Source organism: Myripristis murdjan, chromosome 22 (genome assembly GCF_902150065.1).
Source record: "Myripristis murdjan chromosome 22, fMyrMur1.1, whole genome shotgun sequence".
Taxonomy (NCBI): Eukaryota; Metazoa; Chordata; class Actinopteri; order Holocentriformes; family Holocentridae; genus Myripristis; species Myripristis murdjan.
The window spans coordinates 22,411,288-22,438,253 of record NC_044001.1 but is presented as its reverse complement, the minus strand read 5'-3'; the positions used below and the strand labels follow the sequence as shown (position 1 = coordinate 22,438,253).

The following is a 26,966-nucleotide window of genomic DNA, read 5'->3' as shown; positions in this document are numbered from 1 at the left end:
CTATCAAGGTGTAATAAGAGGGGGCAGGGAACAAAAGGTCCATATTAAGGCAGTTTGGAAGAGGCTTAAGAGTGAGTTATTTCTCATTAAAAAGCAACCAAGAATCTTTCATATTCCACTTTCCTTGTAGGTACCTTGCAGTCATTCTATCAAGGACTTGAACTTCAAAACTCTACTTGAATGTACAATTTTGATTAGCGGTCCCATCTGCTCTGGTTGGCACAATCAATGTCATCAAGATTAAGATCCTCCCTAAATTTCTATTTCTCTTCCAACGCATATTAAAGAGTCCTGTTTTCACAACCTTTCATTTGCAATGACAATCCTCTCAGAATTAGAGAAGATTTTTTTTATTATTATTTATTTTTTTTATTTATTTATTTTTTACAAATGCTGAAACACATTAATGGCATGGGACGACCCAATTTTCAGTTCTATTACTGGGCTGGCAGTGAATCAAATGATAAACCTGCATGGTTGCAAATTGAGCGAGCATCATGTCACCTCATCTCTGAGCTGTTCTTTCATTCCCTTCATTTTTTGTCATTAGTCACAAGTCTTTGTCACAAAAGGTGATTTAGCTGTTACAGTCCCTCAGACTCTGGGTTAAAAAAAAAAGAAAAGAAAAAAAGATTCACTATTTTGCTCCCTCCTTACTATTTTCTATCCTTGCCACTTTCTTCCCCCATTTGACTGATAGTATATTTAAATTTCTTGCAAAATAAGTAAGATTTTTTTTTTTTTTTTTACTTTTTCAGAAATACAACCCATACTTTTAATTTTTTCAGGATAAATTTAATTCTCCCAAACAGACGCTCCATTGATCGGACACTATAAATGATATGACATTGATGATGAGCATGGATTATGTATTCCGCAAATTTTAGGACTCAAAATCTGGGAATTAGTAACAAACACAAGCTACTGGTTTATACTATAATGCACAATTTTTAATTAATTATATTTAGCCTCTTAATAGTTGTATGTTATTTTATTGTCTCTATATCCCTGAATGGTTAGTGGAAAATCTATATGCATCTAATTTATCTAATCCAAAGGAAAATAGCTTGTTTCCTTGATGAGTCTGACATCCCTTTCCACACTTTCCTGGATGCGTTTGGTCCCTGCGGGACTCTCAGTGATCATAGATCCTTGTGTATCAGTGCTGAGGATGAAGAGAGCTATCTGCTGCGTCTGATTCTACATGTGCTGCTCATCAATCATCTTTCATTTATTGCAACAAATTCTGGAGAGCTGGTTGTCATCAGATTCACTCACCCACACCTTTCACCTTTATTCTCCACCTCCTTTTTATTATTTAGAATACGGCTCAATTTTTTTTTTCCAGGCAGATGGATAAATTTAGTCTCAGCATGGGATTCAAGCTAATGAAATCTTACTATTACTCTTGTCATGTGGTGCGCAGAGCTCAGCGGGAACAGATTTTGTGACTGCTTTTGGGCCATGACCCACAGTCTAAGAACTACTGCTCTAGAAATGAAAGATACATTGTGCTGCTGCTGGGCTCTCCCACAAATCTTTTCCTCTCCCTCTGAGGGGAACTTCAACCAATTCAAGCTATTTGAGTTTCAGTCTCCCGAACCAGAGATCTCGTCACAACATCACATCAGTGACCTGGAGGCCAAGCTGCTTCACGCTCTCACTGAGCAAAATCCCTGCCTGTGCTGTTGAGGCTATCGGCTTCCAAATCTGACGGCTCCATGTGTGCTGTCTGCCAGCTCAGCTGCACCAAACACACAACTGCTGAGCCGTGATGTTGAAGGGTTTCCAAGGTAGTGAGTTCCCGGGACTCACAGGAGGTCATTTGAGTGGGTCCCAGGGACATTGTGTGGTTCCCCAATAAAATGTGTGTTTTTTGACAAATTGTAATGTTCAACTTATGTTTGATGCTGTATGGTCATAATTATGGTCACATTCATGTATGTGTTGAAAATCTGAAAATTAAACAAATAAAATTGTTGTTCACAGTGTAGCATTATCAGGGAAAAACAGGGTGTGTCCAACAGATGCATCGTTACATCCTTTTGGATTTTGATGCTTCAGAGATGCAGGGTGTGTACCAAGCAACATCACTGCTTGAGGAGCTAATGTCCAGCTGGGAAAAGACTGGGGCGCTCAGTGTTGCCATCCATGCTCTGGTGGATGTAGATTAAGGTGGATATTCTGGTGAACCCCCTGCTACTACTAGCCTCTCCTGTAGAGAACAGGATCTCCTGATTTCCCTTTTATGGTTTTGGGTCCTTTTCAGGAGAGAAAGCTACATGCTTGGCACTAAGAAAGGAAGCTGAGCCTCAGTCTGAGCTCTTTAGCAGGCAAGCCAATGACAACTGCCGTGAGCAAATTCCCAAAGACAGAAACAACTAAATTCTCCTGACAATAACTGATCATCCAAAGGTCATGATCCCTGCCCTGCAGAGGGCAAGAAGAAAACAAGCATGTTGAGGAAGAGTACAATGGCTACCCCTCTGAGCATAGTAAGATCACAAGAAACAGGGAGGACAATGAAATCATCATTCCTGATCTCAAGAGACAAGCAGGGCTGAGAGGTAGTTTACCGTCTTCACAATCAATATTCCAATGAAACGGAAAACTTCAAAATCATACCCTATTTCTTGAAGTGCTTCATTCTGCGGATCATCTAGATTTCATTGAAAAATTGCAACCCCATATCTTAACTGTAAAAATATTGTATATTCTTTTTAGTGTGTACAGGGGGAATGACAGGGAGAGGAGGAGGAATGTGCGGTAAACTGTCCTCAGTCCTCAGAATTCAGTGGGCTGACAAGATCGAGAGGGGGCAAAGCGTGTTGTTTGTGCTCTGCACCACAAGAGAAATCAATGCAGCTGCAGGGCTGAGGTCAGAGAAGCCCACTGTGGGATTTAGGTAGAGTCCAATCAATCTCTCTCTCTCTCTCTCTTTCACTCTCGCTCCCTCTACCTGCTTCTGTATCTCTCCCTTCCTGTCTGTGGGATTTCACCAGAGACTGCACGATCTTCCCTTTTGAAAGCACCACAAACTTGCGTCTTATAAGTTTCCCCCGCACCTTTAAATTTGGTTGGAACTTTACACTCTTTTTAACACATACTGATTTCTTTCTCCCTGCCGTATCAAAGAGCAAAGCACTAAAGTTGACTTGAAGACTTGAAGAGAGAAATAGCTTCCATGCTTCATTTGCAACACTTAAAAACAAGGTATTCATCAGGCAATCAGAGGAACTTGTGAAATCTGATACAGTAGAAACTGTTTTACAAGTAGAATAGATTGATTTTAGAGTTAGAACATAAATCTGAAATGAGCACTATTAGCAGCAGCAGTAACACATTTTGTTATCGGGCTTTGCACAGAGACAGAAGACAGATGAGCAGCCTCCTACTGTACCTGATAGGCTCCTGGTCCTCCTTGTTCTCTTTACTGTGGATGATCTTTATCCCGCTCTTCCTGGCTCGCGGACACCCTGAGAGACTGCAGATAAATGACGGTGTTACATTGTTGAAAACTGTGTGTGCATGTGAGGCAGAGAGGAGAGAAATTCAGAAATTTCGGGCATGTGTAAGAGAATGTATAAAAAAGAGAGAAATATTATAGAAAAAGGGGTAAAATTATATTTGTATGATAAGGAAGGTGTGTTTTACCTTCTATGTGAGGCGTAGTTGCCAGTGATGTGCCCCGAACCATCGCACCCCGGTGTCGGGCACCTGGGACAGAAAACACAAACGTCTCAGGGCCTAGAAGTCAAAATGCAATTCCTTGGGGGAAATGTCCAACATATCTTTATATAGGAAGACATGCATAATGACTATAGATATTTATCTTTTTCTTTCTTTCTTATATATACTTCAACTTACGGTGAACTGAAAAGGGTAACTTCAGAGGGGCTACTAAGAATGAGTTTGAGACTTTTTGTCTGACATTATTGTATTATTAGATTCAGCTATGGATCTGTCAACACTAGCCTGACTATGGTTATTATGGAGTATCACTGAAAAACAGTGGAATGATGCTTGAAGTGACTCCATGTTTGGACAGTTTATCATTCCTCTCTGTACAGTGCTTTACATCTTTACTCTTTGTGCTTGTGTGGACCCTGCACTGAAAGGATTGACCTTATCCTGGGCAGGATGAGCAAAGGACATGATACAAATCATACAAAAATCAGTGACTCATCTCACGCCTTACTTGAGCTCTTGCGCGTTGGTGGCCAGCATACTTCGAATGCTTTTATCAGCTAAAGGACAACCTGAGAGACTGAAAAATACACCGGTAAAATGTTAGTTAGGCCAAAATGGCATGAGTCTCCAACCACACACAGTTCCACAGCACGCATACGCATATTTATGAACAAAAAACAAAACAAACAAAAAACAAAACAAAACAAAACAAAAAAACATCAACCAGACAGGAAATGCAAGAAAGCCATGATGCAAGTGCAGGGAGTTGATAAAAGTAGTTAACCCTCTGAATATTTTTATTCATAACTACAATGTAGATTGATTTTCATGCTTTGTAGCCCGTTGACTAAATGAAACGTTATAAATAAACATATAGGGATGGTCTCAAAGAGACGGTGTAAACATAGTCCTGATCCTGAGCTTTTTGTTCAGGGGTAATCTCAAATAACAATGTACAGTAAGCCCTTTTAGCTTCCTAAAGTGAAATCATTCGGTCCTTGCAGCCTCGTCCCACAATGCAAATCCCAGCAATTTTAGTCCTCTTGTTCTGAATGGTAAATGCTTAGTGTGCTTTGCACTGTGGGGAGGGCCTGCAGGACTGAATAACAACAACAAAGGAGGCTTTGCACATGGTCCATTGAGAAATTTATCCTAGGACTAGTGTATCCAACCCATAATTAATTTATCAATCTTGTATTGCATCATACCATTGTTTAGGGAAGTCAATTTGCCAATAGTCAAAGGGCTAACAAATATGAGAGAGAAGCATTCTGCCTACAGGGTTTTGACAGCATAGTTGAGGTAAGCTGAAAACAATAAATCAGAGAGATAGACTCAGTATCCACCAGGAGAAAAGGAAGTCACACCTTCGATGTGAGGCGAAATTGCTCGTCAAGTGACCACTTCCATCACACCCCGGTGTGGGACATCTGCCACCGGAAAAATAGATAGAATTATAAGCCCAAAAGGAAGGAGAAGAAAATGAGAAAATTACAAAAAAGGGGTTTGTTTCTGTTTTTGTACGTTCATTTTCATTGTTTCCAGTTTAGCTTCACTGTCTGCAATTAATATTTTGGTGGTGAATTTGGTTCCAGAGATCGGCTACTCTTGATATGGTATGATATTGAGAGCTAGTGTTGTGTCTTATTAAGATAAAACATCAAAAATGGGGAAACCACAATGAAGCTATCAATAGAAACTACCATCGCTAGCTCTGAGATTAGTGTGGATAAATGGATAAAGCTGCTAAAGTAATGATACAGCAAGCCACTGCCAGTAGCGCAGAAGGGAGGGAGGGTGAGAGAAAGAGAGACAGAGGGTTCTCTGAGGTGAGGCTGGAGCGAGGGGGAGGGTATGAACAAAAAAAAAATTAAGAAATTAAAAATAAGATGGGGGAGAGGGAGGAGGGTAGCAGAGCATGGGTGGGGGGGCATGTGGGGAGGAGGAACACTGGGACGGGGAGGGGAGGGGAGGGGAGGGGAGGGGTGGTCTTACGTTATCAGGTCTTTCTTGCTCTCCTTGCATTGGACGTACTTGGGCTTGGGACTGGGCATGTTCACGTCAGTGGAGTAGGAGCGGTCCTCCAGCAGGTCATGGAAGGGATCCAGGTCATCCGGCTACGAGAGGGTGGGAAGGAACAGAGAGAGAGAGGGAGGGAGGGAGGACAGGATGGAGGGATGAGAAGGAGGTGGGAAGGAGGGAGAAAGAAAGGGTTGGATGAAGAGTTCTTTTTCTTTGTTTGTCACATCATCACATATTAAAGCAATCACACTGCAAAACCTCTCCATTAAGTTTCACAATCAGAGTTAAAATCTTGTTTTTCTTAAAACAAGTAAAAAATATGCCAGTGGGATGAGATAATCCCACTTGTTTCTGAGACTAATCAACTTGTTTCAAGAATTTTCTTGAATCAGGGGTCATTTTCTTGATCCTAATGGACTGACCTACCTTGTTCTGCCTTGTTTCAACATATTTAGATGTTCCCAGAAATATTCATGAAACAAGTGAAGCTTCATTGGAAACAAATGGGATCTCTTCCTACTTTTTTTTTTTTTTTTTTACTTTTTTGAGAAGCAAAGTGTTTAGACTGGATATGAGATTAAATGACTTCAGACAGAACTTTTCACACACACACTCATGTGTGCATGTGCGCACGCACACACACACACACACACACACACACACACACACACACCCCTAACAAACAATGGTGGTTTGTCAGTTTGAATGGCTGAGCCTGTATGACTTTGCTGAGGCTCACCTGTCAGTCTAAAAGCTAGAGAGAATAGCATTCCTGGGAGAGGAAATAATGATTCAGTGCCAAGTGAACAATGAGAGCGTGTATGCGTGTGTGTGCCTGTGCATGCATAGGTCATTCTTGTGCGTGTGCTTCACTGCCTGTGTGTGGCCACTCTCTCTCTCTCTCTCTCTCCCTCTCTCTCTCTCTCTCTCTCCCTCTCTCCCTCAAACTCAACCTGATACTGCATTCGAATCAGGGAGGTGTCTGCATGGGATGGCTGAGCTTGCAATGCATTAGCCGAGCACTAGATGGCACTGCGGTGTAGCCACAGACCGCTTGTGGCTGTGTATGTGGGGCTGTGCTTTGTCTGCAGTGCAAGCAGCCAGGGCACGACGGCTGTTGATGCAAATCCTCTTTTCTTTCTTCCATTCTCCCGGCGTATGTACAGTAATGCCCATAAAGAGACAGGTCCAGATACAGCCCAAATTATCCAGCATTCAAGCTGTCTTGGAGTGCATGGTGCTGGGTCAGCCAGCGAGGTTCTCCAATTATAGGGAGCGCAGGCTGAGAGGCAGACAGAAAGGGAGAACGACACATGCATACATACAGAGATGGAGAGCAAAAAGTAGGCTAGGGATGGGATGTGCTGTATATACGCTCATATATACATGCACACACACATGCATGGGCACACACACACACTTCCAAAGAAGCATGGGCACACACACGTACACACATGTACGCTCTCACATAAATATTCACATGCTCTCTCTGACACACAAACAGATGCACACACACATGCACGTGCCTGCACACGCAGGCGCACCCAGCAGTGCTGCATTGATTTCCAGCAGTTCTTTGATGAGATGAGCTATTCCGATTCCCTCCCAAGGTGCTACTTTGCATAATTCATTTTGGGAGAAGAGCGAAATGTAAAAACAGAAAGCCAGCATGCGGGGAGCATGATCCAAAACAGAGCCGGATACCTCCGTGCATGGCAATGCTGACATCAATTAACATGCAGATTCATTAGCTTTCCCTCAAAAAACCCTAATATGACTTTCTAATGATTCCAAATATATCTGTGAGTCAGACAGGGATGTAAGTAACCTAGAAGACAATCAGACAGCGATGCAAATGTTTGACTCGAAGACAGAGTGTTGAATCAATTGCTTGGAGGGGATAATTTGGGTTGGAGCACACTTAACAGACAACATGGATATAGCATGCCAAGTGTTGGCACATCAGCTTTCCATGCTAAACTATCACACACCCCTGCCCCTGCCATTATTTTTGTCAATTTCATCAACCACCAAGATCAGAAAACCATTCATATCACAGCTTATTTTGTTTTAAATCTTCCTTTCACTTAATCCCTTCTCCCTCATCATCCATCAGCATCAGCATTATTTCTATGTGGACCCCAACGATTGTCATCAAGACTGTCTTAAAGGTGATGATACATGGGGAATTTTTTGAGGCAAAGTAGATAGGCTGTACTGCCTAAAGCAAGGAAGAGGTCTAGCTGATAATTAATCATAGGATCAAAAAGGATGATGACAGATTAAAGAGCATAAAATACATAAAAAATGATACATACTCTTACAAAAAGATTGGTAGCATAAATAAAACCATGCTATATTTTTTAGAGGTATTAAATGGTAAGCTTCAGGCAGATATTGACTTTTTTAAAACCCAAATACATACAGTGTTCTGGAAGCAAAATGTCCACAAAATCTAGAAATGCCTTCACACACTGTCCATGTTGCCATGGCCTCGGGGCCCTACCCTTTTACCTCTTTCTCGTCCTCGTCTATGCGTTTGATCTTGGTGTAGTCTACAGGCAGGTCCCAGCAGTCGGCGGCGTCCCCCATGCCGTAGCAGTGGGAGCCCAGCAGGGCGGCCTGCCTCTGGGGGGACATGGGCTCTAGAGGGGTGAGCACTGAGTCCCCTCCACCACCACCGCCACTGCCCAGACGCTTGCTCATACTCAGGTCCAACGTACCGTTCTCATCAACGTCTAGGTTGGGACTCTGGAAGGTGTTTGTGCGGTTGTTTGGGGGGGTGGTGGGGTTATTTTGTGTGTGCGTGTGTGTCAGTATGTGTGGAAAAGATGAGTGCGTGGGTGTGTGCATGATTATGGGGGAGGGTAAAAGGATGCACAGAACATAAGGAGGTAAGGATGGAGAGAAAGGGATAAAAGAGAGAGAGAGTTTCTGATTAAATAGCAGTCAAACATATTCATATTCTACGATCAGAGCTGGGCAAAACAGTCGCTGCATACATTTGGAAAACTAGAAAGTTACATTGGAAGTGCTTGGGTTCTCTGTTCCTGACAGTGACGTGTCCACTTTTGAGCTTTTTTTTTTTTTTTCTCCAGATGTCTGGGAAGATGGATCAAGCACACCTACAGTTCAAATATCTGTAACAATATTCCAATTTATTTTTTGCCCAAGTCTGTCTAGGATGAAACATTGGATACTTGCAGTGTACAGTAACAATGTAGCGTTACATTCATAAATAAAGAGGGTCAAGAGTAGAAGAGGTCATCAGTGCTCAAGGACGAGTGCATCCCTCTGTGAACCCCTCCTTCGCTCTTTCTCTCTCTGTCTCTCTTTCCTTCCATCCATCCCACGGTGGTCTGTTCTGTGGAGTTAGACGAGTGTGTGTGTGTGTGTGTGTGCATGAATATGTGTGTGTGTTGATGTGAGTGGACAGCAATGGGGGGCTGGGGGTGAGGGTTAGGGGTGGGGTTGAGAGCAGTGATGAGCAGTGGCTGGAACTAGACCGCTGCTAACCCAAAAATAGAAGCAGAACTATACTGTGTTCTGGCACAAAGTGGGCCAGATCTGAGAAGACTGACGACTCAGAACAGCGTTCATGTTACCTGTGTGTGTATACGTGCCTGTGTGTGTATGCTTTGATTTACATTTGGAAAAAAAATGTACCGAAACAGTCCATTTCCCTCCAGGATTGCTTTTGGGAGTGTGTGTGTTGTGCAGAGGTTGTGCATTTTGGTTTGTGTGTTGTGTATAATCGCTGTCCCGTCCTTGCTCTCATTAATATCTCTCTCTCTCTCTCTCTCTCTCTCTGACTCTCTCTTCTCATCTCCCGTCTTCTCCTTATCCTCTTCGCTCCCTTTGCTCCCTTTCATGAGAAGGAAAGCCCGCTCTAATGTTGATTCCATCCGACAGTGTCCCTAGGGGTGGATTCTCCCGGCGTCTGAAGCCAAAATCTCTGTGACGCACTCTGAGTCAAATGCATGGGGTGATAGATTTCTGACCGGGGATGAATGTTGCAACAACTGTGGCTGGACAAAAGAATGGCAAAAAAAAAAAAAAAAAAAAAAAGCAGAAAGAAACACTGAAAAAAGAAAAAAAGAAAGGTTTGCTGCTAGGTCAAAAGTCCTCAGAGATACCTCAGAGCATGGCAAATGGGAGATTTGAATTCTTAATGCTATTACTGAGACTTAAAGCTATGATGCCAAAATTTACATATAAATAAATATCTGTAATGTTCGATTTAAGACCAAACAAGTTCACATGATGATAATGATCCACTGACAAAAGTCCCTGCATTAGGATTATCGCAGACATGGGAAAGCTGTTGTCTGATGTATTCCTGGTGCATAACTGCCCTTTAGTGACACATTTTGGCTACCAACCACACTTCACAATTACCACTGGAATTGTATCTCAAAGGTTTTTTTTTCTTTTTTGTTTGTCTTTGCATGTGAAGATGGAAAGGCATTTCTCCAAGCAACCCGAAAGCGCATTTATTGAGCAAAAATATTTAATTTACGGCCAGAAGAGGGAGACAAATCATACAAAACTGGAAAGTTCCGTACGGCAGCTTTATATGATCAGAGGAACGTCTTAGGACTACAACATTTTCCCTCCTGTTACCTTGGAATTTCACTGTGCAGGATCTGATCAGAGTGGTACACACACACACACACACACACACACACACACACACACACACAGACAAAAAGCTTCCCTCTGTTTTAGCCTAAGATGCCTGATCCACACTCCACTAATGGTTCCCTTTTAGGCGACGCTAGAGGCTTGAAAGTGGAGCCACAGAAGAGAGAGGGAAATAGATCCAGAGAGGGGCAAAAGTGGGAGAGGGACTGAGTAAGAAATAGAAACGAAGGAAGAGCATGTAGGAACGGCAAGATGTTGAGGAGTAAATTCGTAGGCGCGTGCCTCGTCATGAGTTGACATGACCTTGGTGCACTGCCCTCTCCTTGTCAGGCATTGTATTGTGTGTCCCTGTCCAATTAACGTGGCCTAACCCCTTCGTATCAAATTAACGAGGGCAATGGAGGAGGATGTGCCCCGCCTCCTTCATTAGAGACCACCCATCCCTCCTCTGACCCCTCGGTAACCTGTGACCCCAGTTGCTGTGGCAACGCTGTGAGGACGAGGCCAGAGTGTGCAAGGTCACTGGCTAATTCCTCCCACATTACTTCCGCCCACCTCTTCCAGCTCTTAAAATAAAACCAGCCTCATTTTCCTTCTCTCTATCTCTCTCTCCCTGTCTTGCATTTTCTCTCTTTTGAATCTCGCTCCTCACTCTGCCTTTTCTTCCATTTTCTCCCTTGTCTGCTCTTCATCTGCCCTGCCTTGGTTTTTCCCCTTTTACTCCAACTATCAAAGCAGCCTGATCTGAAAAAACAGAAAAAAGTTTAGAAAAGAAATGAAATTGGGACAGCGTTTTTTATTCATTCGGTCAACCGATCAACAGATCAGCCCAACTGCCAGAGGGAGAGACAGGCGGATAGACAGACTGAAAACAAGCAGGCTGGAATGGATGCAAGTGTGTGAAGTCTCATTCAGATGTCGAAGGAACAGAGTGTGCCATGAGGTGAGGTGTCGAGATGAAAGAAGAAGAGGAAGAAGGGGGGAAAAAATCTCTGTGAAGTCTCCCATCTTGCTATCTTGCCCTGAGAGCATCCTACCTGTCTTTCCCCGCTGCAGGAGAAGGACAGACAATGAAACAGGGGGAAGACAGGTGGTAGGAGGAAGTCCTGGCTCCTCGAGGTGTTTATCTGCTTCCACCTTTCTTTGGAAGTCCATTCTTTTGAGCCTTCCCTCCCTCTATTCCCTTACCTCATACTCTCATCCTTTCCTGTACCCACCTGCTCCTCTTGTCTCCTGCCACACCATGACATTCACAAACCCACCACCTCACAGCCCTTCTTTGGTCTTTCTGTCTTTATTTTCAGTTCAGCCCCCCCAATCCGCTGGCAGTCTATGCTGTCAACATTAGCATTAAGCCAGCATTAGCTCGCCGCTGTGCTCTCTCTCTCTCTCTGGCCCCCATTTTCCAGCTCAGCATCTCGGCACAGATAATACAGGAACACCGTCACCTTATCTCCTCTGAAATGACACATTGGGCTCATGCCGTGTCAAACGGCGCTTCGTCCTGCTCCTATCTGATCCCCCGACGGAAAATAAAAAACTGCCCTGCTGAGCCCTGAGTGTAAGACGCAGCCCTGGATCTTTAATGGAATGTGTGTGTGTGTATGTGTGTGTGTGTGTGTGTGTGTGTGTGTGTGTATGTGCATGCGGTGTGTGCAGCTGCAAAATCCCTATCACTGTCAGTCTTCACTGCCAGCATTAATATAATGAAGGAAGCACAGAGATAATCTGTCAGTGGATTTTTGCGGGACTGTAGCGGGAGGCCCGTGTTTTACAAAAGCGGAGTGAATACCAGGTCATGTGAGGTGGCACAGTGTCAGATCAGAGGATACCGGTGGGTTTGTGCCTGCTCTCAGCTACCAGTGCAAAATACCAGCGTATTAAAAATCACCGCCAAAACCAGGTACATGGACATGTTAGTATGTATTTTGACATTGTACACTCCCACCCTTATTTTATATTTTAGACATTTAGGATTTACCTTATCAAGAAAGGTAGACGGTGGGAGTGATTCCTTTTCCCCCCTACCTGTGAGCAGAGGTCCTGGGGCTTCCCTCCCAGGCCATGCGGCATCTCCCGGCAGCGCGTGGACAGGTTGAGGATGGCTGTGGCCGCCATGTGGGCCGCCTCCATGTCGTGGGTGTAGTCGAAGCTGCTCTTGCTGCAGGTGCTGCTGGCACTGCTGCCCCCGCCTCCTCCCCCTCCCCCTCCTCCTCCACCTCCTCCCGCTCCCCCTCCTCCCCCTCCACAGCTGAGGCTGCTGTTGCTACTGCTGGGAGCGTAGGTGCTGGTGGTGCTGCTGGCTGAGCTGGAGTTCTTGCAGTAACGTTTGGCTGCAGCAGGCACAACAGATTCAGGATTCAGGGCGGACTGTTCTTCACTTTCACTCAACAATGTGAAAATTTTCAGCCGTTTGATGCTTCTTGCTATGAGGTATTTTATGGATTTATTTCATAATGATTTATGTACACCAAAAAGTGGGTGAACTGAGTTTAGGTGGGTTTGCCCTCCACTACACACCTGGTGAAATGTATTTTTTTAATGGATGACAAGAATTTAGACAGATCGCCTAATTACATATACAAAAAATGTGTGAGTCATTTGCAATTCTGCCCAGCTTCACTTTTAAATGCATGCTGCAAGATTTCTGAAAGACTTCTTGAACTAATTGAGCACAAAGTTATCATCCCTGCCAAATTTTCTTAGACTGTGAAAAAAGATTATGGAGGATTTTCAGGCTGAGTCTGCTAGGGAACTTGAATTTTTTTTTATTGACATTGCCATGCAGAGTGACGATAATTGCAGCAATGGAAAAGCATTATTCTGAGATCAACAACATTAGAGACAAATGATGGTAAGAAATGCAGTGAGAGCGACAGCTCCCTGGTAACAGATTTAATAAAACATTTCTGTGACGAAAATTCCTACGCATGATAAAGACAACCTGGTGTAAAGGAATATGAGTTAAAGAGAAATGAAAATGTATATAGTTTTACAAAATCCTGGATGCACAGAAAACTATGCATTATAGTTAACACATCATTATGGGAACAAATGAAAAAAAAAAAAAAAAAAGGAAAATGGCATAAGGAAAGGCAACTAAGCCCCTAGGGGTTTTCTGTATCTCACCTGCACAATCTATTGCTATTTTATTTTTGTTCTGATGTTTTGTTTTTATTGTGGAAATAAATAAATAAAAAATAAATAAAACTAATGAACATATTGACGTGTGTTATGTATATGGATGATTATATAGTTTCTTTTTTTTTTGAACAGCAGTGCAGTGGAATTTACCATCATATCCTTTGGGCGAGGTGTCCCGTTGTCCGTGGACTTTGGGTGCAATGGCCCGTTTCCCGTACACTTGGTGGTTGTTACTACCGTCAAAGGCGTTGTAGTCGAAGCTGGTCTTGGAGTACTTCTCCAGCTCCTTGGCCAGGTTGGAGCGCGGCGTGCTGGTGGAAATATTGTTCTTGTAACCATACTGTGGATACTCCAGTTGTTTGACAAAGCACATAGGCCTGGAAAATAAATGACGAGGGGGTGGAAGTTGGACCGAGGCACTCAACATTGCCCAGGGGAAGGATAGGGAATTTGGGGTTTGGTTAAAAAATGGGCAGATGCAACGGAAGAGGCAGACTGGTAATGCAACATCAAATAAAAGATTACAGGGTGCTTTGCTGAGAATATGGAGAATGTTGTTGGAGGATTGAGACTGAGCTTGGGGTGCAGTTCTCCCCTTTAAAGTGCAATATGTTTTGCTGCTCATGTTTAGAGAACATAACCCTAGTGAAAATGTGTTTCACGTCGAGTCAATAAAGACAGGCAAAATTGAATTTTCGCATTTCTTTTATTATGCTTACACACTTTTAATATGCTTTCATCATTTGATATTCTTTTACAGTCTCAATCTAACGCCAGCAAGAAATGAAATGTAAGATCTTGCACTGTTGATGCTCACTTAGATATAAATATAAAATCTACAATTGCTTATGACTTTTCATCATAGCATTTTCATGACTATCAAAGACGCTCGCATTCAAACAAAGATGCCTACACTATGATAAATGAGGCCAATTTTGTTAAAATCCAATAAAACATTTTGCCTTCATAAGTAAACACAGAAATGAACATGCAGTCTCTTGAAAGTATTCTCAGGAGACGAGAGAACATAAACATAAAACAAACAGAAAAGCCTTATAATCTCGTCTTTACAAGACGCAGGGAAAAGGAACAAAACCCATCATTCCAACATTAACAAGACTTACTAACACTGCTATACCTGTGAAGTACAAACATGGGCTCAATGCAATACTGAGAAGCCTTTTTGTGTCAGATTGAGCTTTCAGCACAAAATCTAAGTGACCAATTAATCACCAGTCTTAAATGTTACATGTTCTTAGGGCAGTAGGGAACAGAAGATACTGATAACACTAGAGGGTCGGGGAGTTACATGTGTTTGTGTTGCATGCTGTGCATGACATAATGATGAGAGGAGATTTGTGGAAGACGGGGTGTGGAAAAGAGTGAAGAGTGGGTACTACCTTAAGACGCGGTCTGACGCCTGGTTGGACTTGGAGCCGTCGCAGCTCTGGTGCTTCTCCTGGGCTTTGGCCAGCTTTTCGGCTGCAGCAATGGGACATCCTGACAGACTGAAACAGGAGAGCAAGAGTTACATGCGGCTCCTGCATGTTGACACATTTCGATAAGTCACCACGTTACACCGCACGTGCAGATGTGTCACACGTTTGGCTGACAACAGCTATTGCACATCTGTTTGTGAGACAATCAATTCCAAAATTTGCCTTGTCTGAGAAAGTCTACCTGTCTGTGGTTTAGAAAGTTGCTGGTTAAAACATAAAATAATTAATTTTCTTATAACACTTTGAATAACAACACCATTGCTAACAGCTTGCATGTTTCTGGTTGAGCAGCTTAAGAGAATTCTTAGAATAGATATTCCCATACGGACAAATGTGCATATTTACATTCCACGGCATCCTGTTTCCTTCGCACACATGCTGACAAACACATACACACACACACGCATACAAACACCGGTTTAGAACAGAGTCTAGCCTGGAAAAGAATTTAGTACTGTAAAACTTCGTCCTGGCAACTAGCTGACCAAATGTGACAAAAGTTCATGTTGTTATCCTTAACCCCTATTATTCTCCATCCATTCTGTCAACTGCACTGAGTCGGGCCTCGGTGAAAAAATTATCTTTGACAATGGCCTGAAGCCAGTACAGGGTTGTGTTCATGAGCACCTGTCATCAGACGTGCATGAATGTGTGCGCACTCATGCAGGGATAAAAGTGTGTATCGGTCTGCAGGTTTTGGAGGCATGAGGGAGTGTATGCAGGTTTGTACCAACTCTTGCTGGAAAAAAAGTGAAAGTTTATTGTGCGTGTCCATGTGCGTGCCTATCTAGTGCTAAAGCCGTGTCACTGAGCACAGCAGGGAGGAGTTCTCATCCTCCCAGGTCTGCACCTCTCCTGTCACCCTGGCTGAGTGGCAGAAAGGTGCTAATGGCTGCCGCTATGCCCCGACTCCCTGAGCATCTGCTGCGGGTGACACTCCTCTTTCACTGTCACCTCGCCCTGTCTGACAGCACTGGCAGGAGTGCACTGCTATTTCAGTTTCCCCCTCCAAACCTGCACCTGATAGATGCCATTTTTCGCCATGAGCTGATAAATGATTTATGCTGCAGGAGGTGTGAATTGCTGCATCCTAATCGGCGACCTCGGCAAAGCTATGGAATTGTGAAGCCCCTGAGCTACTTGAAATTTCTCACCTAAGACAACAGTATGAGAAAGGCTATATCGAGACACAAAATGACATTCATGAGTTTACGAAAAAACATAAAATGTTGAACAACAAAAAAAAAAGAATCAGAATCATTTGTAGAGGATGAAAAAAATCATTTAAAAGACCAAACAAATAATGGCCAAACGAAGTCCTGAACAGAAGAAAGACAATGCGACATGGCGACATGGACAGTGCCTTTTTCTGATGGGCAGACTGTCACTTACCTCCTGTGGGAGTTTCTGTTGCTATTGACGTGGCCGCGTCCCGTGCAGCCAGGCGTAGGACACTTAAGAACATTCTCATACATAGCCAGAACTTCATACAGACAGGAGATAGGAGTGAAAGACAGGGAAGGTTAGGAGCCCCTCGCAAACACGCATGAGTTCTATTAGTATATGAGCAGCTTGGCATTATAAACATCATTAAGAAATGAGCCCATGTGAACCCAAATGACCTCTCCTTCATTTTAATGAACACTAGTCTGAAAGGGCAGGCAAGGTTTCCCACCATATTGCTTCCACTTATCCAGCCCTTTCAAATTAGTATTCATGGAATAGGGACAGTCATGAATAAAAAGAAGTCATTTAAGTCTAACAGGACAAAACCAGCAAGTGACAGAAACGGGAGGAAGTTTTGGGCATGCAGAGAACGAAGCAGCCAACAGCTAGCAATCATGCAAAACACAAGCCCTGAAATCAATGGAAAAGCCAGACAGATGGAATGCAGTCGCTTGATAGAGTACGCTTTGTTATCATCCGCACGTTGTTAGGGTAGAGAGTGCAGTCTTCAATACCATTTACCATTAAAACAGTCCATAACTGTCTTGGATCCCCAAGGCAACCAGCCAATTAGATTAATGATCTATGGACATCCGAGAGGACCAGTTGGAGTACCGCAGGCAGGGGTGCGAGGAAGGGTCGCCTCGACACCACTGGTGTACAGGGCCAAACCCCATCGGCATCAGCTTCATCATTATCACCCCCTTAAACTTTAACCCCTCGTCATCTTCCCTCCCTGACATACTAATTAGTGTTCTGTGCAGGTAATTGGACAAGGCCCGCCACCTCAACATGCCAGGAGCCAATGCATTATGTATATCCCAGTTTCCCCTGCCCTCTGCAAAGAGACAGATAGAAGGGCTGGAAATTGCAGGGTTCAGCCGGATCCACTGGGTACATACGTAGCTATGCAAATGGCGTGGACAAGAATAACACAAAGAAGAAACAGACAGGAAGCAAATGTGGTTTCAAATGCCTGTGCAGAGTGATGCACAATATATTGTGCTCCTGAGCAAATCAGGTAAATCACTTTAAAGACAAAAACAAAGAACCCGATGTGAGGCGATTAAATATTTGATATTCTACAGAAAAGGGCTGCAATGAGCAAACATGAATGGGAATTAATGAATTTGAGATATAATTTAATCGTCATTTTTCACATTTCCCTATGAACAGTCTTGCCGCACTGTGTGATTTCCAAATTAAATGAAGCCATTGCATTAATAATGCATTGTCCACTCAGTACGGCAAATGTGTTAATAGGCAAGAGAGATTTTCCCATTGCTGAATCTGCCCTGTAGGCAGTCGGATATGTCACATATACACCTCTTTACCTTTAAAATAGTGGCATGAAGAGTCTGCCTGCATGGGACTATTGACCACATATTGACAGGAGGAACCTGTTGGCTGGCTGCCCCATGGCCAATAATGCATTTTTAAGCAGAGACCTATTGATACATTATGCCACACATAGCAGGTCACCTTTCACCACCATCAAGAGTTTGATAGGGAAAGAGAGTCCAGGTGTGTGTGTGTGTGTGTGTATGTGTGTGTGTGTGTGTGCGTGCGTGCGTGTGTGTGTGTGTGTGTGTGTGTGTGTGTGGGTGCGCGAGTGTGTCCGTGCTGAAGACTGGGATTGGTTCTGCCACAAAGACCGGAAAGAGAAGTTTTTGATTCACAACGTCCTGTACAGTATTATTATGATATCATTTCCCCAAAAGTCAGGGCGATCAACATAAGTGAGGAACAGGAGAAGGAACATCGACATTGCATTCCTAAATCTCCAGTGACAATCAATTCAAGCCTATCCCAAAATCCATTTTGGGGTTTGCTCCCGGTCAAGGTCAACCGCTCCGAACCATTCCAAATTTCTGGGAGAAGAATACACCTCAAGTTAAGGACCTTTGTGTGGACGCTGCCACACAGAACAAGAGTGATCTTTGACACTGCTGGTCTTTACAAGCTCAGCTTTTATGCTAACTAATTTCTTTGCCATTATCGAAACCCTCTTTTATTTTGATTGCCGTCTGGGTCATGGCAGATCATAACTTGATTTTCATGCTGCGGGTAATGACACGTGTAAAGGGGCTTTATTGAGAAGTTTGCACAAGGTGAATGAGACTAAATAGCTGGGGTGAAATCTCTTAGGGGAAAATTCACTATTCATTCAAGACTAATGTTTATTGCCACTTCAGTTGATCCGTGACTTAGAGATAGGATACTGTCTTCCTTTTCAACAGAATTTAATTGAGCAAAGAATACAAATAAATGAAGAGGGTTTATGGTATGGCTGAGTGAAGTAGCCTCAGTGATATTGAGGTCCGTCAGCGTTTTCAAGCTTTGTGAAAAATCAGACTTTAAGATTCTATTAACATCAAAAAGCCAGACATAGTCTTCAATCAAAAAGCAAACCATGGAATTTAACTTTTTCCTTACAAGATATACATGCACTGCCTAATGATGGCATGGGGGAGCATGCAGCCAATGAATCCTCTACATTAATAAGAGTATCAACAGTGGATGGGACTATCTTGTGCACTCAATCACTGTCAGCCAAACCAATGGAAGAACGAGTCGCATGCAGTCAAGTAAATCACTGATTGACGGCTCTTGACAATCCCACCAATCACCACATTGCCGCCATTTGCACATCAACAAGGCCTCATTTCCCACCTCATCACCACGGCACACTAGGCAGGCAATCAGCAAGCGAAAACTGTGACCCCATGCAAAAGGTCACATCAGGAGTGCAGCTGCAGCTCCCCTGACCTCTCGCTGGCCGGCCACAACAGCAAACACACCGCAGACATAATGAGCCGCAACCAGACACAGCAACAATCGAGGGAAACATGCAGATTCCTCAGCATCAAAGAACAGGAAGGCCGCAGGTTGGGGAATTACATTAAACAGGTGCTTGGCTTACTTTCTGGTGGCACCCTGTCTTTGTGCGGACACCCAGACAGGCTTCGATGGTGGGGGTACAAGCCCGTCACGTGGCCTGTTCCGTCGCAGCCTGGTGTTGGACACCGACTTTCTTTCTTGTCTGCACGTGAAGAATCTGTGTGTAGAAAGACATATTCACATGGTCATACGTGGAATCACAGCAAGACAGCCACACACAAGCTCACACACATTGTCCTCACAGAGTCAGATTCAAATATTAGGTGCTGCCTCACTGAATACAGGCCGCACTGGGACCAACACAAAGCTCTGTGACCCTGAGAAAAGACGTGATGCCGGCTGTACATTGTGTATGGCTGTTGCTATGACAACCACATAATGTTTGAGCAAGAATTTGCAACTCAAAGCAGTATCTCACAGATGTCAGTGAGTTACATGGGTGCCACTGGTGAGATATAGTGTAACTATAAAAAAAAAAAAAAAAAATGTCACATCAGTATAGGCTATTTAAAATCCAACTGAGAGCAGTAACAGCTGCACAAGGAAGGAGCAGATGTCATATAACTCTAGATAAGTACTCTTTTTCATAGTGCTATGTTTATTTGAAGGAGTGGTGTGAAGACAAAAAAATGCAATGGCTGTGTACTAATTTTCTGGCAAATCTTTTCTTTGTTGTACCAAAATTGTGATCATTTGTAAATTATTACAGCTTTGGTGTCAGTGGCCCTGTGTTCCATTTTCCAATTTAGATTCAAATTAAGAATTTCATCCAACTGCTCTTTGTTATAAAGCCTCTAAAATATGCTCAAAACATGACAGTTTGTTGAATTATGTGTGGCACTGAAATCTAACAAGCACGTGTGTACTATATGTACAGTATGTGAGCACACACAGACATACACATCAGAAAAACCTACAGCAAGCAAACATACAGTACACACGTTTGTGTAATCATACGCTTGCACAAACACACAGACAGACACAGACACAGACACCCACACACACACACACACACACACACACACACACACACACAAACACACACCGGATAAGATTGTCTTTCCTTTCCCAAAACTTTGTTCTCCTATTTCTCCAAAAACCCTGATCAGATATGGTTACCACCAAAAAGCAATGATGCCAACCCGTGCCAACTGGCATTGTTTCCCAAATGTAACCATCCACCTTCAAATCTCTTTGACTCAGAAACAAGGTCAAGGATTCTTCTTACAGTCAACATGCAATTGTTGCTCTAGAATGATACTGCATTTCTCTTTTACATGAAAACTGGGAAGATTTCAGACGCCAGTACCATATAATAACTATCATAGCTGAATGCTACAGGATGTGAGTGATGGATCAGATTGTCTAACCAATTTGGAGCTTTCTGAGTGACAGCAACCCTTTGCAGGGAGCGAGGGGGCATTTATCCCTTGCCACAGAAACACAGACCACTAATTAAAGTTTTACAGGCCTCTGTAACTTAGTACCTCCACCTCAGGCACTCACTGATGAACCAAAATAAACCCAGGGGTGGAGGATTTGGAGGAAAGAGAATAAAAAGGGATGGGGAAGCAGGGTCCAAAAAAGACAAAAGCGAGAGATAGCACAGAGCACACCTACTCATATATTTACGAGTCACCAAAAGAAATCCCAGGTCTTGAACATCTGGACATCCTTCATCAGTAAAAAGCACCTCATTTTCCTCTGTGGCCCTCATTTATCTATTTCATATCAGGACGCATGAGATTGGTACAATATGGCTATGTCATGTCTGGCCCTTCTGTCTGGCACCAGTGCAATAAATGCATGGAAATATTTTCATGTTGACAGGGAACTGAGGCTATATGTAGAATGTGGCATTAAATACTGGCTTCTTTTCTGGGACATTATTACATTTACTGCTGACGTTTGAACTGCATGTTGGAGATAATTCTCCATTTCCATGTGCACATGCATGCACGCATACACATACATGATGCCTGCTCGTTCTGCCCACCACAGACCCATGGCAGAGAGTGGAGGCGGCCAAGTGGAAGGCATATTAGAAAGCAGGGGTTATTGATTGTGGCTGGGGACGGTCTGCGCTTTGCATAGCAAATGGCCCCCATTACCATACCATCTCTGGATAATTAATGTGCAGTCAGTGGGCCTGTCGTTCGTTATCGGTCATTCTGATACTGTTCAATTTCCATCTCGCCCTCATGCTTCTCTTAGGGAGCTGGCCTCTCCCCTGAAACTCCCCCCTCTCCATGCTCTGTTTTATAAATCACACAGGAACCCTGGTCAACGAGTGTCTGCCACTATCTTGCCTAAGGAAAGATGTTATCGTGACGCAACTGTCTCGCATCCTCTCATTATTCCAACATTAGCCAGACACAGGGGCCATGGAGTGCTATTGAAATTAACATTTGTGTGGCATTTAAGTTGCAATATGTACCTGCTGTGAGTTGTGTGGCATTTAAGGTGCGATATCGACCTGCTGTGAATTAGGATGCTCATATTTGTTGCTCTCATCTGATGTCTCTCTTGTGGGAGCCCATGAAATGTTTTAACCTACCTTACCATGAATAGAGTATTGTTCCAGTAATGGATATGATATGAAGAGTGATCAGGAGCTGCAGTAAACAAGAGAGCCTGTAAACAGAGCGTTGTAAATGCCACTGCAATGTCTCTGTGGCTGCAAATCCACTGTATTTGCCTTGGTATAGAAGTGGACACTGAGCATACTGTACTGAAACTGTAAATTGTAAAAATAATTGCCAAATAATGCTGCTATTTTTGTACTATATGATTATAAACAGGCATACTCTACAGAATATGAGCACTTGAGTGTCTAGGGTATCAATAAGTATCAACTGCTAAATGGCAGAACATAAGCATAATAAACAAACCTAAAAAGCTCCTGTGCTCCCCACAGAATGGATTCTTTCCAAAGGCAGCAGGCCTCTCTATTTTGTAGATTCCCTTCCCAAGTGCTTGTGCAGGTTTAAAAATAGGCAGCTTTACCCCGAGCTGCATCGCAGGGATGAGATTTGCGGTCCTAACAGGCCGTGCAGATTGCCATTACTTATGCCTGACAAGCCTACCCTCTGATGTTTCCATGCTGGCCTATTTTAACAACATAAGCTGCTGCTGCCGCTCCCGCTGCTACCGAGATGCGAATTTCCAAATTGGCTGAAAAAGCTTGTCCTGGGGTTATAGTGAGGTTCCCAGAATACACGTGGGCTGTCTAGTCTGCAATACAGGATAGAGATACAGAGCCGAACACTGGCAAAGAAACATTTTACCTGAGCTAGTTAAATGAGGTAAACATGTCTCCTATTGTGTAGGTATGGTCTGTAATGCACAGTTATGTATAAGGTCATCTAAAGTGTACAGCAAGAGGTTTCAGTAAGCTTGACATGCATCTGAACTTATCTGCATTTGAAAGACCCACTAACCTTTATGGTAGAAGGGCTTCTTCATACCATCGGGTAGCCGGGCTTTACGCTCAACTCCATAGCCATGCCGTGGGCCCTGGTCTTCATGGTACCTCACCCCATCTCTCCTGGCAGCCTCGGCTGCCATTTTGTCCCGCATGGCCTTGGCGCGTTCCGACTCTAGTGCAATAGCTTTCTCCAGCAGGGACAGGTTCCCCTTTGTCATGTCAAACACTTCCTCTGATCGGTCTGATGTCACCGAGGTGGTGTCCTCATCGAAATCCCGGTGGTTGCTGTGATATCGGTCATCCTGAGCACAGCTGGAGAATGCTTTGGAGCGTGGACTCAGTTGCTCTTCCAGCTTCATAAGATTGACCATGTCTGAATAGTTCCTATCAAGAGTCCGCCTCTCCTCCTGGCTCTGGTGGAGATCCTCGTAGCCCTGACTGTGGGGCATTTGATGGGCATCCCCACCTGAAAAATGATTTTGCTGGGAAGACCCAGTTCGGTCAGCAGACTTTGTTTCACTTAGTTTCCGGGCCAGGTCAAAACACTGGTTCCGTAGACACTCTAGACTGCTCAGGCACACTTCCTCATCGCTGTCTTCTAGTTGTCCGTTGCTGGTGGTCTTAACTTGTCCATTACCACCATTGTGTGTATTTCCCCCATTGTGGGCACAGTCATTGTCTTCTCCATTCTCAGCTGTACTATCCACATAGTCCTGTCCATCCAAGTTGTCGGACAACACCGCCCCATGGCCTTGTGCCAACAGCTTGAGGGAGTCCACTGTCTCCCTAACCACATCGCTGTCCACATCCAAACTTAGATCACCCTTTTGTGTTTCATCCCCCTCCCCCTCTTCCTCTTCCTCCTCCTCCTCATCTTCCTCCTCCTCCTCTTCCTCTTCATCTTCTTCCTCCTCCTCTTCCTCTTCTTCTTCCTCTTCTTCCTCCTCCTCTTCTTCCTCAGCACTGTTTGAGGAGTTGCTGTTCATCTCAGATTCTGTCATGGCGCGGTAGGCGGCGTCCTCTGCAATCTTGCCCAGGTTGAGCAGCGACTTGGCCACAAGTTCATCGTAGTTCTCATACTCATCGTTGTTGTTATCATCCTTCTCTGCTGTCGCGCCAGATTTGGAATTGCTGCCGCCACCACCATCGCCCTCGCCACCCTCGCCGCTGCTCATCAGATCGTCCTCTGTTGGAAAAAAGAACAAACGTCTTGTAATTTCATTTCTGTCATTCTATTTTACTGGTAAATCAGATTTCTGGGCTTGGTCCATCTAAATTGGATAAGGAACTCTTTGCTTCCCCTAATAATTTACTTTGAGAGTCTTAACAGCAGCTTGTGTACTGAATTGTGAATCAGCACAGGAAGTTAAATATAGTGCTTTGGGAAAGTTCCAGAGAAACATGCCTTAGTAAATGAGAAATTAAACCAACGACTATATCTTTGACAACTTATATGCTATCCCTTAATCTTGAAGCTCTTTAGAAAGAGACCTCATTCAAGTTCTTTATTTTACTTAAAATATTACAGAGGAATTCTGTAAATAGTTGCAAATGAGATTATATTATACTCATTGTTCTGTATAGTTAAAGTAAAACACATTTGAGTGCAGAAAGAAAATCTTTGAATTGCAGGGAGCATTTTAACATTGTACCTTATGGAGTCTAAAAAGTAAGAGATAATATGGTGTTCCATCTGCAACAAGATGAACCCCTGTCACTCGCTATTCATCGTTTCCTGGCAAAGTCCTTTTTTCATTCAATCAACAGTATCTTTAGAATTCCTTTCACTGCCTAATTGATTCTGACAGGCTGCAAAAGGTTACTGAACCTCTTCTGTCAGTAATTTCAAGCACTCACTCTTTGGAGCACTTCCAATCTCTCCTTTCACATTTCCGCCTTAAACCGCCAAGAGCACATCGCTCACATTGGCGTCACATTTGCCACTTACATTCCTGCAGAGAAAACGAACCCAGAGGCCCACACACAGAAATAATAAATGTGACTTTGATTTGAGAAGTGAGAAAATCACCTGACAAAACACTACTGAAGTGTAATCGTCTGTGATGAAATATTAATTATTGCCTGGTTCAAAGCCTTGTCTGTAATCACTATAGCCACATTAATGCAAACTTGGCCATTTCCATAAGACAAAAGTTGAAAATATGAAGCATAAAGAAATCAAAACTCATATGAACATGCATACATCAACAATTGTGGTAAACAATGCTGTTAGGAAAGCTTACATTCTATAAAGCCTGCATAAACCTTTTATCCCTATACATGTACACACGTGCACACACACACACACACACACACACGTCTAATGAGTGCAACACAACACTGACACTGAAAATACTGGGTGAAGGCATTAGACTGCAAAGACAGAACAGTCACGAATGACCAGGCACATATTTTGACAGAGGAACGCTTCTTACAGAAACCTACAGCACCAGGGGTTTAATTTTTGATGGTATGAAACATGGCACAGGGAAGCAATTTGAAGAGCAATCAGCATACACAAAGGGGATATGGAAGCGAAACAGATTGAGGAGGGAACAGAGAGACTGCCCTGCCCTGAATTGGCTTTGGATTAGCTACAGCGATGTGCATGTCACCAAGAACCAACAAGAGGCTCTTCACAATGCCACCTCTATTACATTTACGAGATTGGAATCTCCCTAGCGACCATCCAGCACCTCTGTCTTGAGGAACATGAGGAAAATGGTAATGACGCATATGGAAAGACTTATCTACATTTCATAGGAAAAATGACGCAGATTAAAAAATGGTATGAAGTCCCCATGTTCCAAGAAGGCAGAACAGCTACAATAGAGCGCAATGCTGAGGGGGATTTGGAAAACTCACTGGAACACACATGCCTCCCAGTGACACCTACATGCACTGTGGCCTGCCAGTGGCTCTTACTGAAGGCAAATGGTAATGATTTACTGCCTGTAGGAGACGCTGTCAGGTTGTTGACATACTGAGCAGAGGGTGGCAACAGTCCTCCATCTCAATGTGAAGGCCACACTCTTGACTGTGAACTCTAATGAACGCCAGTCCGTGGAGATGTTTTCACATGTCGACGAGGAAGTAAGAGAATGGCGGCTGAGACGCCGCATCAACACTTTGAGTGGGTAGAGCCACGCGCCAAACAGGGTTAACACACTCCTCTTTCAGAGCTTCACTCTTAATTGAACTTGAAGGCACTGTCAGGTCCAATCGCAATGTGAGGGTGCAAAGCAGAATCTGTTGGAGAGAAACCTGCCAAATCTGGTGTTGGGCACACTGAGGTGGGGGGGTGGGGCAGGGGCTATGGGAAGAATATGCTATTTCTTCCCCTAACCCAAGAAATAGCATATTCTTCCCAGTATTCAAATCTCAGTCTCAAACTAGATTCACATTTTGTCTTGGGGTTCTATTTTTTCTAAGGACACTTCAGATTCTCGTTCGTTGTATAACGCCATGATGGTGTCTGTTGTTTTTTGAGAAAACATCTTTTTTCCAACCCTTTCTATGACATACCAAATAATAGTCACACTTTAGACTTTTAGCAGTTTAGCATGTTTGGTTCCTATAAAGATTTTTCCCTACAATTTAAAGAAAAGCCCTAAATGTTTTGGGAATCGCAGAGCCTCTAAAAAAGTCAAAGAAACCCAGAAAGGGTGCATGCTCTCAGGAACAACGGCAGCACCTCTCCTCCAGGTGAGTAGGTTTGATTTAGCACTAACAATTCTGTTTCAGGTGCAGTAGCCAGTCATACAGATGGTTTTGAGAAAAAAAAAAGCACACACAAATAAATAAAAAAAAGCCTAAATAACTAAATAAATAAATACACTGCACATAAAACAAACGAGATCAAAGGAATAACCAATCACTGTAGGAATAATACATTTTATGTCTTCGGCAATGCTGCAATTTCAGCATGTTGTTATAGATCTTTTATCTCATTCCAGTGCGAAACACAATGGCAGAGGCGATCTTTTGAATATCACTGCCAGCTCTTCCAGAACACTTGTTTCAGCCCGCCGAAAATGGGAGCAAGAAACTCTGATTCAATAAAAAACAATGCCACACCTGAAAATTAGTTGTAAAAATGTTGAAGCAGAGAAGAGGATATGGATTTAAAAATCTAATAAGACTGAAAGCAGAGCAGCTCTCTGGTGTGGCTCTTATGTATTTCTAGCCATTTA

At 43.4% G+C, this 26,966-nt stretch overlaps 1 protein-coding gene across 1 annotated transcript in view; it reads right to left on the bottom strand.

Annotated features, from left to right (window-relative positions):
• myt1lb (myelin transcription factor 1-like, b) overlaps positions 1 to 26,966 on the bottom strand; it is a 100,091-nt gene that overhangs the window by 8,526 nt on the left and 64,599 nt on the right. Inside the window, exons 6-16 of the mRNA XM_030045121.1 lie at positions 22,787 to 23,933; positions 19,369 to 19,503; positions 16,392 to 16,482; positions 14,901 to 15,008; positions 13,651 to 13,877; positions 12,385 to 12,689; positions 8,227 to 8,463; positions 5,686 to 5,807; positions 4,199 to 4,267; positions 3,655 to 3,717; positions 3,401 to 3,484 (exon numbers count right to left, since the gene is read on the bottom strand). Coding sequence (XP_029900981.1) covers positions 3,401 to 3,484; positions 3,655 to 3,717; positions 4,199 to 4,267; positions 5,686 to 5,807; positions 8,227 to 8,463; positions 12,385 to 12,689; positions 13,651 to 13,877; positions 14,901 to 15,008; positions 16,392 to 16,482; positions 19,369 to 19,503; positions 22,787 to 23,933 — 2,588 coding nt within the window. The remainder of the gene's footprint in view (positions 1 to 3,400; positions 3,485 to 3,654; positions 3,718 to 4,198; positions 4,268 to 5,685; positions 5,808 to 8,226; positions 8,464 to 12,384; positions 12,690 to 13,650; positions 13,878 to 14,900; positions 15,009 to 16,391; positions 16,483 to 19,368; positions 19,504 to 22,786; positions 23,934 to 26,966) is intronic.